Source organism: Labrus bergylta, chromosome 9 (assembly GCF_963930695.1).
Source record: "Labrus bergylta chromosome 9, fLabBer1.1, whole genome shotgun sequence".
NCBI classification, from domain to species: domain Eukaryota; kingdom Metazoa; phylum Chordata; class Actinopteri; order Labriformes; family Labridae; genus Labrus; species Labrus bergylta.
The window spans coordinates 29,289,219-29,302,081 of record NC_089203.1 but is presented as its reverse complement, the minus strand read 5'-3'; the positions used below and the strand labels follow the sequence as shown (position 1 = coordinate 29,302,081).

The 12,863-nt window shown below is 41.4% G+C and overlaps 2 protein-coding genes across 3 annotated transcripts in view; both read right to left on the bottom strand.

The window, feature by feature from the left end:
- Positions 1 to 2,805: 2,805 nt before the first annotated feature.
- spata4 (spermatogenesis associated 4) lies at positions 2,806 to 10,434 on the bottom strand. Its single transcript, XM_020645078.3, has 6 exons — positions 10,312 to 10,434; positions 8,688 to 8,817; positions 7,668 to 7,786; positions 7,025 to 7,248; positions 5,974 to 6,084; positions 2,806 to 5,785 (listed from the first exon to the last, which is right to left on the bottom strand). Exons 1-6 carry the CDS (start codon positions 10,428 to 10,430, stop codon positions 5,691 to 5,693), a joined length of 798 nt encoding a protein of 265 aa, XP_020500734.2. The 5' UTR covers positions 10,431 to 10,434; the 3' UTR covers positions 2,806 to 5,690.
- Positions 10,435 to 11,032: 598 nt separating this feature from the next.
- asb5a (ankyrin repeat and SOCS box containing 5a) overlaps positions 11,033 to 12,863 on the bottom strand; it is a 7,177-nt gene continuing 5,346 nt past the window's right edge. Inside the window, exons 5-7 of one of the 2 annotated variants that reach the window (XM_065958744.1) lie at positions 12,584 to 12,718; positions 11,758 to 11,949; positions 11,033 to 11,570 (exon numbers count right to left, since the gene is read on the bottom strand). In XM_065958744.1, coding sequence (XP_065814816.1) covers positions 11,443 to 11,570; positions 11,758 to 11,949; positions 12,584 to 12,718 — 455 coding nt within the window. In that variant the 3' untranslated portion in view covers positions 11,033 to 11,442. The remainder of the gene's footprint in view (positions 11,571 to 11,757; positions 11,950 to 12,583; positions 12,719 to 12,863) is intronic. The other variant, XM_020645085.3, reaches the window with a different exon arrangement.

The window sequence follows — 12,863 nt, the reverse complement described above, 5'->3', positions numbered from 1 at the left end:
ATTTTCCTCCAAAAAAAATAAAAAATTCTGGAGTGTCACTGAGTGTGTCTAGATTTTACTTTAATTTTTTAATCTCTGGCATCTAGAAAGAGGATGAGTGGGTCTTGAGAAGCAGCAGTTAATTCATAATATTGGAATAAAAATTGAAGACCAAAGGCCAAGCGCTGTTGCAAATCAAGAGTGGGACAGAGGGATGGGGAAATCATTTTAAGGATCATTACACATGAAACAGCTTTGTCTGTTTAAATCAGATTTGAATCGACCCGCAGTAGGGACAGATGGATGCATGGATGAGGATCACACAGGTGGATTAGATGAAACTTTAATGTTCCCTGTGGGGATGTTTAGCTTCTGCTGCAGCGGGGGAATCGGAGGCAAGTAAAGACTTCTTAGATTGATGGTTTGAGCAATGAGAAACCAGTCGATTGGTTAAGAGGTTCAGGGATGTTGACAGCTTGTAACTGTACCGCCTAATGAACACGTTTAACGTTTTCTTTTCTTGGGGTGAAGATTGGCCTAGTGGTTATTTAGCCTCCTATGAACGGAGGATAAAGTCCACCAAGCGGGGGTTCAAGTCAGGCCTCTGGCTCCTTTAGTTCATGTCATTCCACTCTCTCTCTCTCGCTCTCTCTCTCTATCTTCCCTGAGTTTTACTCCATCCATTGTCCCATTGAATAAAATCATCATCTTAATCATCTTGAAAGTGTCTTTATGTTCTCCTTGGCCTTCAGAAACAGCACCCAGAACCCCACCATCATTTAATTTAATTTATGTAATTCAACCTTAATTTAACCAGGTTAAGGACCCATAGAAATCAAGATCTTATTCACCTGGCCAAGAAGGCAGCAGCACACGGTCCACAAACAATAAGTCAAATGCAGGGTTGGTAATTTCCCCCAGATCCACTTTTTAAGATTTTGGTTGAAATAGTCTTTAGTTCCTGACAGAAATATAATAATAACAGGTCACACTGATGAGTAAGGCGTCTCCAACAAGTAACATCTTGGATACGGTCTTTGTTTATGTTACTTATGCTAATGTTTCTAAAGTAATCTACTTATTTATTGATGTTAAAATGTACTGCTTTATTCATGTTTAATCACTTAATGAAACATCTTTAATTAATAATTCAATTAGCCTTCTGTAGCATGTCGTCACACCAGATGGTCAAACCTCCTGCGTCCACTCAGAAGCTGTTTCAATTTTAAATTCAGTCATTTGCCTTTAAATAGTCGTGGCTTACATGTCTGTCTTCTGGTCTGACTGATAGATGGATGCATGGATGGATGGATGCACCACATTGACCCAGATCCATCTAGCTTGGACTCTCCTGCCAGCTAATGAGACTTTCCACTGATTGCCTCACTGCAACTATAGGTGATATGTCACACCTCGTCACATGAACCGTCCTGTTGTCGGTGCCTTTTCTGTTGTGTGTATCGTTCTTGCAGGTTTGCTCGCTCTTCAGAGGGAGTGGCACAGTTTTCTGTCATGTAATGGGTTTTGTTATAACTTGATTTTCTGAGCTATTTAAACTCACCTTCTGATAAAGTCAGGTCGCTTAAATGTGTTACAGAATCAGTTTTCAAATATGAATTTTACACACACCTCAAAAGCTGTTCTTTAGGTGTTTGATTTCCTGCGCTGGTATAAATATGTACGCTGCACCGCCTTCGTTTAAACTTGAAAAGTCGTTTAGGGTTGGACCTCATTTAAAATGATGTAGAGTAGATGAACGACTGTAAACAACGAGAGAAACGACGCCTCTCAGTGAAGGCTGAATTTTCCCATTCTAATGAATGTTTTAATATTTGTTGAAGTGGTATTGTTTGTATACAGCACATAAAAAAAAAAAAACACTCATTTGCACTTAATTAGCTTTGTCTCCTACGGGATTTTAAAACAAAGAACAGCGGCCAGCAGCGTGGTAGTGACTAATGGGTCGAAACTAAATTGAAAATATGGAAATAAATCAAAGCAGTTAATTAGCTGATGCTGAATAAATTCATAAAAATATCATCAGTCTGACATGCATGTGACCTTTCTGCGTGTCTGTGTGCATGCCACAAGGCGCCCCACCCTTGGCCTGGATAATACGGCCACACACTCGCTCACCATGGCTTTGTTAATAGGGGTGGGAGATTTGCTGTGGGGGAATGAAGGGGGGAGGGCTTTTTTTTTCTCCAGGGGGAATCCTTAGCTTACAAAGACGCACAATACCCCCCCTCCCCCCTCCTCCCCTCTGAGTTCTGTTCTTGTCTGTGCTTCCAACAAGGCATTGACCCCCCTCCCTCCTCCTCCCGCCCGGCTGCACACCCTCTCTATTTCACCACGAGAGCTTCCTTCACACTGTGGGCACTGAGACGCTGATTGGAAAAATGGGCAGATGGTGAAACACTTTCTCAGGGCGTTTTCCAACATCATCGGCCTTACACGTGCGTTCTGTGTTTTTGAACGTCAGCGTCAAAGGATAGTTAATCGTGCAAATTGAATATTCATGCCTTCTTTTATTTTATTTTTTTGTATGCATGCGTGTGCAGTTTAAAAAAATAAAAAATAAATAAAAAATCCTGCGCTCATGACCAACAGGAGGAAGCCAAAGAAGCTCACAGTAAGCTTATTAATGTCTCCTGGTCGCTCTCCAGTATGGGCTCGCTAGTTGCCATGGCAACCAGGCCCTGGATATTGTTCTGTAGAGGAGGCGTGTGGATGTAGAATAAATATAAACATCAACCTGTAACCCTTGGCAGCCCCTTTTTTTTGTATGTAAATCAGCCAATCTCAGTCATCATTATGAGTGTTTAAGGCATGATTTATTTTACAGTATTACAAGCAGCTCATATGTGCTACATTTTATTATTTTTGCATCTCTGTCCTGGCACTATAGCTGCTGACTCTTGCAGTTACCTTGCAGAAATGGATTTTCAATACAAAACCCGGCGTAGCTGAATGCGAGCGTCGACACAGAAAAAAATCCAAATTCCGATGCTCATCGCCCAGCGCCCTGCAGAAATCAACAGGCGACAGCGCTCCTCGTCTTAAGTGCTGATGTGTGTTCACGCCCAGTCAGGCTGAGGGAAATCAAAAGACACTGAAAGATTAAGGAGGTCAGGTTTTACAGCTCCACTGAGGGAGGCAGGGAAAGAGGCTTTACCAGCCAATGACTACTGCTGAAGGAAGACGGGACATGAGATCAAGTTAAGATGGTAGATGTCCATATTTACTCTCATAAAATGTTTGAAATAATGTTCCAACATTTGGTTTACAGCTGTACAGTTGTTCCTCATTGTTGACCCAAATGCTGCTCTCCTCTGAAACACTTTAAGAGTCATTTTTTTGTATCTCTATGGCAGCAATAAATGTTATGGTCATCTGTAGTTTATAGTCTGTTGCTGCTGTGGAGATCATATCATCACAGCATTGTCCTATCTCTCTATTGAAAGGCTCTATGGACAACATGAGAAGCCAGGCAGTCAGCCAGAAACACTTATCATCCTGTCACCCGTTCTTTCACGAGCCTCACAGCTCAGCTCGGCTGTACGCTGAACATCCACGAGTGCTCCGAGGTTTTTGGGCCGACACGGAGTGATCTCAATCTCAAAGTGAATGCGAGTGACTTTTACACCAGAAAAGAAAAGCAAATGATGGTGTTTGCTGTGTGTGAAAGAATAGAGACACACACGGGAGGAAAAGATCTTTCTTTCTTTGTTTTTTTCAGATTGTGTTGAGGTTCCTGGTTTGAATCCCCTCTCCTCTGTGTGGAGTCTGCATGTTCTCCCCGTGCATGTGTGTGTCTCTCCAGCTTCCTCCAACAGTCCAAACACATGCTCGTTAGGTTAACTGGTGACTCTAAATGACCCGTAAATGTGAGTTTTCTGGTTGTCTGTCTCGATATGTCAGACCTGTGATTGACAGGCGATCAATCCAGGGTGTAACCCCGCCTCTTGCTCAATGACAGCTGGGATCGGCTCCAGCCTCCTGAACGGAGGAAAGCAGTATAGATAGTGGATGGATGGATATTTCCAGAAAAGCATTCAAGTCCTTTTTTGGGAGAAATTCAGAGTGGAATAAACTAGGTCAAGTCAGTTCAGTTAAAGGTTGGTGTCAGTCATGCAGGTTTTCAAATGAATGACACAAAACCATCAGAAGAGTCCATGAAATATAACTGGTGACCGTTCAGGCCACATAAGAACTTCTGCAGATGTAACGTATGAAACTGAATACATGCTGAGGTGTTTTATCATCATTTGTTTCTTTTATTTTAAGGAAAAATGAACATCGTTTTTAAGGAGCTGTTCACTGATTTACACATCCAACTATCTCATGATGTCCAGACAACCCTGCACATTACTCTTGTGACGCATCACTAATTTATTTTTAAAAATCACACGTCGGTCCGTCTGAAGTGTGTCACACTAAACGTTAAGATTCTTTTCTGATAAATTGGTGTTGCTTAGCAGGAGTAGCGTGCAGGATTGTCTCTTTTCAAACCACAATTTTTTTTTTATCTCAAATGTAACCTTCAAGTAAACTTTATTTTCCTCAAGGATGAATTCATCTTTCATACATTCAGATGTCAGAAGCTGTTCTGTTCTGTCTCTGAATGAAATCAAGCACTAAACCGCGGTCAGAGTTGTTCTCCTGTTACTCGCTCACGACGACTAAATAATTAAAAATGTGTCTGTGAGGAAGGAGGCTTCTGTAGTCCATTGTCTCCATTCTTGCAGGTTTTTATAAATCCATCCATATTCAGGTAAGCCTGGCTCTACAGCTATGCAATTATTATTACAGGCATGAGATTTATTTTTACACATTTGCAGTCTGCTAGCTCTTGTGGGCAAATGAATACGTTTAAGCACATTTAAATCAAGTTTTTGACGACATATTCACAGAAAACTGCAAAACATCATCCAGCCTTTGGTCTTTGAAAAAGCCGAGGCCGGTGATACATCATTCAATAGACCTCAAATATATGCACTCCTCTCCATATGAGAGCTGAGATCTATTCAACCAAGGGCGAGGAAATTTGGAACATTAATCATTAAAATGCAGAAGAAGACAGAAAAAGGCTTTCATGAGAACATGTCATGGAGGATGGTTGTTCTTCAAATCAAGGGAGCCAATTTATGAAGCTCTGTTCTCTAGGTTTGGTTTTCTAAAGCGGTGCTGACTACAGTGATATAGGATTAAGGGCATCCTTATTTTAAATTTAGCAGACAGTTCAATATGAATTCTTAGATTGCAGACATGGAAATGATGCGTCAGTGATTGTTAAGGAGGACAGACGGATCAGTGACTCAGAAGAGGCGTTCACGAGTTCAAAAGATCAACACCAAAGTCGGCCATTTATTTCCTGCTACACCTTTTTTATTTCTTCTTCTTCTCAATGGTTCAACACAGCAGAGGATTTTCTCAAAGACCAATCAGGAGAGGCGTTTTTTTAGTGATTCTATGCTGCCATCTAGTGGTGGATAGGGAGCTCACACATGTTGCTGGATGCACTGAGGAGGATGCATTACATAAGCCTTAAAAACAAAAAACAGTTGCGTCATCTCTTTTTAAAAACAAAGTGAATATACCTGTAGTCAACACACCCAGGAAAACACACACACACACACACACACACACACACACACACACACACACACACACACACACACATGTAATATGATCACAGGGCATAAAATCCTTTAGTAGTGAACAAGGGAGCGTGTGACAGGCTGGCACACTTTTATCTCCTTAAAGGAAACGACCGCTCCGGTCCAGGTTGACGAGGAACACGACTCTAAAATGAACAAAATGAAAACAGATTGGTTAGACGGTCATGGTCATTTATTCGCTTACGGCGTTAACTCATATCAATAAATGACTGTTTTGTCTTTGCAGTCATAAAACAGCCTTCATGTTGCCTCTTTCCTGGGTACCATCTAAGTTTTTTTAAGATGGAAAGAGAATATCAGGTTTGACACGTACTTGATGTAACGTCTCTGGATGAACGGCTGTCAGAGCGCACATCACCGCGGCCGGCTGGGACAGAAGTCCTCGCTGCCAGGTGACCCAGATTTGGTTTGACTTGAAACCGGCCTGTCACCAAAGCAAAGCGTGGTGTCACAACTTTGGAGATATTTGATCAAATAAACAAAAATGACATGTAAGCTTTGCAAACAATCTCTGCAATGATACAAATCAGGAAGTTCTTCTTTCTAACCTCGCAGTCAGTTTAGTTTGACGACCTTCAGTCAATCCATTCCACTTGTGTTTACATCTCTTTCTCCTGTGGCTGTGTCCAAAATCACTCCCTATTCACTATATAGTGGAAAAGCCATTTTGTAGTGCTGTCTGAATTCTGAGTGAGCATGCTCATACCCTATGTAGTCCACTCATTGTATCCCAGAATGCATTGTGGGAGGTAGCGTCCAGCTTTGCCATGCATTGCGGTTCAAAAGATTTTTACGAGCGGAGAGTGAGGCGTCTGACTCGACTGCTCTCAGACGGACGAGAGGAGCGACCAGCATGAACACAGAAACACAATTAAGTTCATATTTGGAGCGTTTTGACTAAAATCTACGATCTGTTTTAATAAAGAGAAAAAGATCGTCAACGTTTGTGACGGTCGTTTGTCCTAATGATGATGACAGACGAGAAAGCAGAGTCTGTGAGTGTAAATTATTTCGTTTTTGTCTGTTTCATTAAATCTCAAATTCAATATTTTATAAATATGTATCATCTTTAAATGTTTTGTGAAACTACACTCAGTATAACAGAAGTTATCACTGAAGTTCATGCCGTTATTTACCGTTATCCTCTAGCGTTGTTGAGCTGCACGTTTTAGTTGAGCTACAGAATGAATCACTGTCAGCGCCTGGCGAGTGAGCGAGTAGTGTTTGAAATGTTTTTTCATTTTGCTGAGTGAGTGCACTTTGTAGTCCACTTCATATAACTCACTCTATAGTGAGTAGGGAGTAGGGACTGGTATTTGCTCTCACTGAACGCTCCTCACCCCCCCCCCCCCTGGGTAACTCACCCAGGTTCAGAGCCCTCTCCTCAGATTTGTGCTGCAGATGCATGTGGAGGATGCTCTCTGCCTTCCTCTGGTTGGTGGTGATGTCGGGCTCAGCCATGATCTCCGTCGTCCTCAGGTTGTTCTTGATGGCCTGCGAGGCTGTGGAGCGGGCCAGTGTGGGCAGGAGACCCTGGTACTCTCTGTCAGTGAAGTCTGAAGTCTCTGGGCTCTGGACATTTCTAATGCTTAAAAGGTGGAGGAGGCATTCCATGAGTGAGTACATCATGAACTCCTGAAAAGCTCCTGAAGTTTTCGGGGTGAGCAGTCCCCTGGAAATTCTCCAGAAATGTTCACGAGTTCAAATGTGAAAACAGCTGAATCACTCCGCCAGGTGTTTTGAATACTGTAAATTAACATTACAGCAGACAGCTGATTCATCTTAATGGCACCTATTAATCATGAAACAGACCCTTTTTTTTACTGTGGTAACCATGGAGGTCAGTTTCAGTTAAGGTGTGTATGCCGGGTGTAGAGCTGTAGTGTAATCACAGTGGAATGATATTCAGTACCACTTCACTCCCTCATGTGTTGAATTCTATCATATTGTTTACAGGTTTGCATCCTGTGTATATTTCCTGCCCTAACCCCTTCAATCAGTGCTTACCTCCTCTGGGTTAAAATAGTATAAATGTGTTGCACCAGCAGCTCAGCGGCTCCTGGTTTACAGTGGATGGTTCCATCAATGACCTCTTTCATCAGGTGCAGACTCTGCCTCTGTAAAGACTGAGACAACTTCAACTTTTAGTCTTTATCTTACTCTTAAAAAAAGAAGGTACTTCGGGTTTCTACGGAGCCCCTGAAGTACCAAAAAGTACCAAAAAATACCTTGTGTGCACAACATAATATCTTGTTTTCACGCAAGTTAGAAGATAACTGGGAAGAAGACACACACAAGATGTTTTTTTTTACTTTTTGGGACTGTAGGGGCTCCGTAAGTTTCAGATCCATTAAGTAGTGTGGTACTTAAGACCACACTAACCTAGACCAAGACATATCCGAGACCAGAGTGCTACGAGACCGAGTCAAAACCAAGACTATAAATATCTCTGATAAATCGTCATCTTGTGTTTTGGGGGCGTTTCACTCACTTAAACCCTAACACTGGGAAGATTACAGCTGGAACAGGGGGATAAAACTGAAATTACAAATAAATTGAAGTTATTTGTTCTTTTAGAAAGAGGTGTTTTCCTTCTAATCACAGTGATGATGTGCAGAAGCAGCCTTTCAGTGGAGGTCTAGACCGGTCTTGATTTAAGATCTGGAGTCCGCCCAGTCTGAGGCCGAGTTAAGACCGAGTAAAAATGCTTTCGATTCTGAGACAGAGACCTTCAGAAAATGGTCTTGAGACAAAGTCAGAACTGGAGTACTACAACACTGCCATTAAGAACATGTGGGTTCATGAAGACACAAAAACAAAATGTGTCTCCAGTTTGATGCCTTGCTCAAGTGCACTCCTCAAGTCGTTTTATTTGATAATTCAGGACTCTACACATGTTTAAGGACATTTAAATGGTGTTTATAACGTCACACTGTGGCTTGCATATAACACACCTACAACTGGAACTCAACCAAAAACATCCTCTCCATTAGAAATGTTTATGTTCAGATCTGTTCGTCCTCTTACCCTCTCTATCTGGCTCCAGTTCCTCCGTTTGACACAAAGAGACGTTCCTTTATCGTATGAATGCACCGGAAAGTCTCGGGGGTAATAACAGGAGAATATCTCGGCCACAAGGTAACCGTTGGAAAAATCCCTGGAAATGAAAAGCAGCGAGAACAGACGCATCATATTCACTCAACCGGGGAAATCCACTTTGAACAAGTTGCTGTCTCAACAGCGTTAGAAAGCGCTGACGCTCCTCTAACAGACGGTGAACATCCATCCTACATGTTTCTTCTGCAACGTTTCTGCATCCTTTACTCTTCTATATTTATTCAGTGTTAAATGTTGTGCTACCTCTGGTTTATGGTGCTTTACATGCTGATGTTTCAAATGAGTGAAGCATTTTTAAGGATAAGTAACGTTATCATTGCATGGCATTACATTTAAGTTTAGAAGTGAGGACAAAGAATCAGTTGTTAAATTGTTTTAGGATTATTGTCCCGAGCTATTCAGACATATTTATGATTCAATACAAACTAACATTAAGGAATGATTTGGAGATCTTTTTAGGCTACAGGACCCCACGTTTACAGATGTGAACGTTAGTTTAAAACAATTTTCTAGACATTTGGATACCCCTTCTTTGTTTCTTCTTTGTTTTAACCCCTAATTTAGTATGTTTTCTGTTTAGCTGTTTTGTTTTTGCATGGACTAATTTAATTGTTTCTCTACATGTTTAACATTTGGAGGGTCTCCTGAAAAGCCCCTCTGGGTTTCTCCGGCTTCTCCTCCAACCTTTCTTTCTGAATTTATGTTTTCTTTATTCTAATGTGAAAAAAACACCTACTTCTCCTTGTGCTAATGAAAATAAGATTAAATATGAGTGTAACAGAGCTGTGCAGGTTTAAAGTTTTACATTAAGTGTCTTAATTTAAAAACAGTTTGTGTTTAACTTAAAAAATACAAGTTGGAAAAGTAATTGTCCTGCTCCTCAGATGTTTACAGATGACTAGAGATAACATACAAATATAAAACTTAAAAATGTAGACAGAATGTAATTGTATTTTAGTTGAATAAAAAGTCTACAAACAGATCTGTGTGTACAGTTGTATACAGATATACTGTTAGTAGTGCAGATGTAGCCTGTTGTTTATGGTGGTTTTAAACTGTCTGTTTGTCTCTCCATCCATCCAGCTACATCTAGTCCTATAAATAATCTACTGTGAATAGTATTTTTTTATATGTAAACATTGCCTCTCTTCTCTTTCGTGCATGCAGAGAAGGTAGGTGAAACATCACTTTGTATGATGTCACTGAAGGCTTCTTTATTTCTGTTTTTAATCTGTATCACACTCAGTGGCTTTTTAACGTCTAATTCACTTTAAATTAAGATTTCTAGCTATTTTATTGATTTACTTGTATTAACGTTAATAGTAATTTTTATACTATCGCATTAATGACTTTTTAATGTCAGCCGGCTTCTCTCGCAGTTTGGTCGTCTTGACAACGGACTGTAAGTATGGACCGTGAGCTGCAGAGGACCTGCAGAGTTTATACAATAATACCTGCGCTGCAATTCAGCCAATACAAGGTACAATACATAATAATAATAATATATAATAATAATAATATACAATCTCATTACCTGCGCACGTTGTTTGGATAGAACGACAGCTCGAGGCTTTGCAGCCACTTCAGAACTTCTCTTTGGACTCCTCTGTGTTTGGGACTCTGTGGATACGACATGCTGCTCTGAGAGGACATGAAATCATTTACTCCACCACTGTTGAGCGTCTTTAGTTTACATCTCCATGGCAACAGCTCTTTACATGTGGCAGAACACAGACAACAGTGACGTATTACTGCCCCCTGGTGGATTGGCGGTGTTACATAATTTGATGTTCGTCCTTTATCAGAATCAGCTTTATTGCCCAGGTATGCTAACACCTGTATTAGGATCAATTGTAATTGATCCTAATACATTTTTTTTGATTAATTATAAGTGTTTGTTGTTGTTGTTGTTGTTGTTGTTGTTTTAAATGTGCTTGTAACCTCAATGTCCTCGCCCCGCCTTGGTCTTGGTCTTGACTCGGTCTGGATCCCTAAATGTCTTGGTCTTATCTCGGAGCACTCTGGTCTCGGGTATGTCTTGATCTTAGCCAAGTGACTCTTGACTACAACACTAGTGCACATAAACACATTCGACCCCCCACTCATGACCTTTCTAAATAACTCATCTTAGTCCACATGCGATGCCCCGTGATCGGCCTACATTCTCAAAACCTCTCGACTCTTTTTCTTTGAATCATTCATTCTTTAAATCACCTCTTAAATCATACTCAATAAGAACAGCCTGAATGTAAAGACATGATAAACTTTGTGATGTTTCAAAAACTATTTAATAAATAAGTACCGTGCAATGTTTCAAACAGTATCAAATTCAGAACAATGACTACTGAATCACGTATATTGTGCATTGATATGACCTTTCAACCCTTTCCAAAGTGTATCACTCACTAAATACAGCACACCTGAATAAAGCACTCATGTTTTTATTTGACTCTTTTCTATGTAACTTATTCAGGGAAGGCAGACGTGCAACTTCTCTTTTTAGAATCCTCCACTCGTTACTGTCAGCTACCCACTGTGTCTACTCTGTGGCTACTTTCAGCCGATTGCTTCACTGGCTAAAATTAAAGGTAGAAAGAAGTTCTGGTGTCGATTTGTCCTTTTTTTAGTCTTCTTTCTGTGAGTCCCACTGAGGCAGACAGTTTTGTCATTGGTACTGCAGGTATCTCCTGAGTCGGGCGGGCAGGGGAAGGTGGGAAAGGAGGTGGAGTCTGTCCCGGCCGACGCAGCTCCTGACGCACTGACGACAAAGCTGGCTCAGCAGCCGAGGTGTCGCTGTGAAAAGGAGACAATGAGGCATTATATAAGCCGGTTCCAAAGCACAAGATAAAAAAAGATAAAACACAGTCTGGAACAGTCATTCTTCAAGGTCGGACTGGAGAACAGGAAAAGGACAAGTTTCATATCTTCATATATGAAAAGTTAGACAAAAAAAGATGCACACAAAGTTTCTATCTCGCACCTTCATAGAGCAGTAAGAAGCCTTCTGTTATACTGCTGGGCGGAGCCACATCCACTGGCCTCTGAAACTCTGTGTTCCTGGCGTTAATGTCCGCACCGAAGTCCAGCAGCAGCTTCACTACAACTGTGCAGTCTTTTTCTGCAGCTGCATGTAAAGGTGAATCCAGGGATCTGCCTTTCTGTACATTCGCACCTGTATGCAGGACACACGCGTTTCAATGTCAGACACTTCCACTTTTGAAATATCAACATGTTGCTGTGATCCAGGAGCTTCTGGCACTATACTTTCTCATTCATATTGTGTTATTTACCAGCTGTCACCTGGCTGCCCTTGTCTACCTAACAATCTCTTACGTTTCCAAGAAATTACTTTCAACAGCGCTGACAGAATGGATGTGAACTTTGGATGCGAACTTATCACTTTCAATCATAGGTAGCAAGCTATATGGGCATACAAATAGCTTGAAAATGTGATCAGTCAGCTGTGCACTACATGAGGCTGCAGTACCGCTCCTTGCTTAAACTGCAGCATGTCGTGTGTCTGCATCAGGGAAGCCATATCCAAAGACATTCTGCTGTTTCTGATGGAGTTATCCTCATATGATCTTTAAAAAGACACAAACTAAGACCTACTGCTGGTGTTTACTGTTTTCTTGACCATTTAAATAACTGATAATAAATAAAGCTGTGCTGGAAAGCCTTGTTCAATTGCTTTAAAATGTGCATGCATGCATATAAGCTTGAATGTATCTGTGTCTGTTTGTTCATTCAGGACGTGTTCCTGTCTATGGTGATGTACAGTTCCTATGCTGCACCGGGGAGCTGACCTTCCCTCAGGAGTTTCCTGGCACACTCCAGCTCCTGGCAGACGCAGGCCGTATAGAGCGCTGTGCCCAGGTGAGGAATGTCCATGTCCACATCTGCCCCCCAAGTCACCAGAGCCTCCACACAGCCGTAATGACCTGGAAGTAACAGAGCATGGCGGCAGTAATCAGTAAGTGACAATGCAGGATAATTCTCCAAGCTGTCTGCTCGGCTCCTGTTGGGATTTGTTTTAGAGGCTGTTTTTCACCACGCAGGTTGAATTCAAAGCGCTTTATAGCTCTG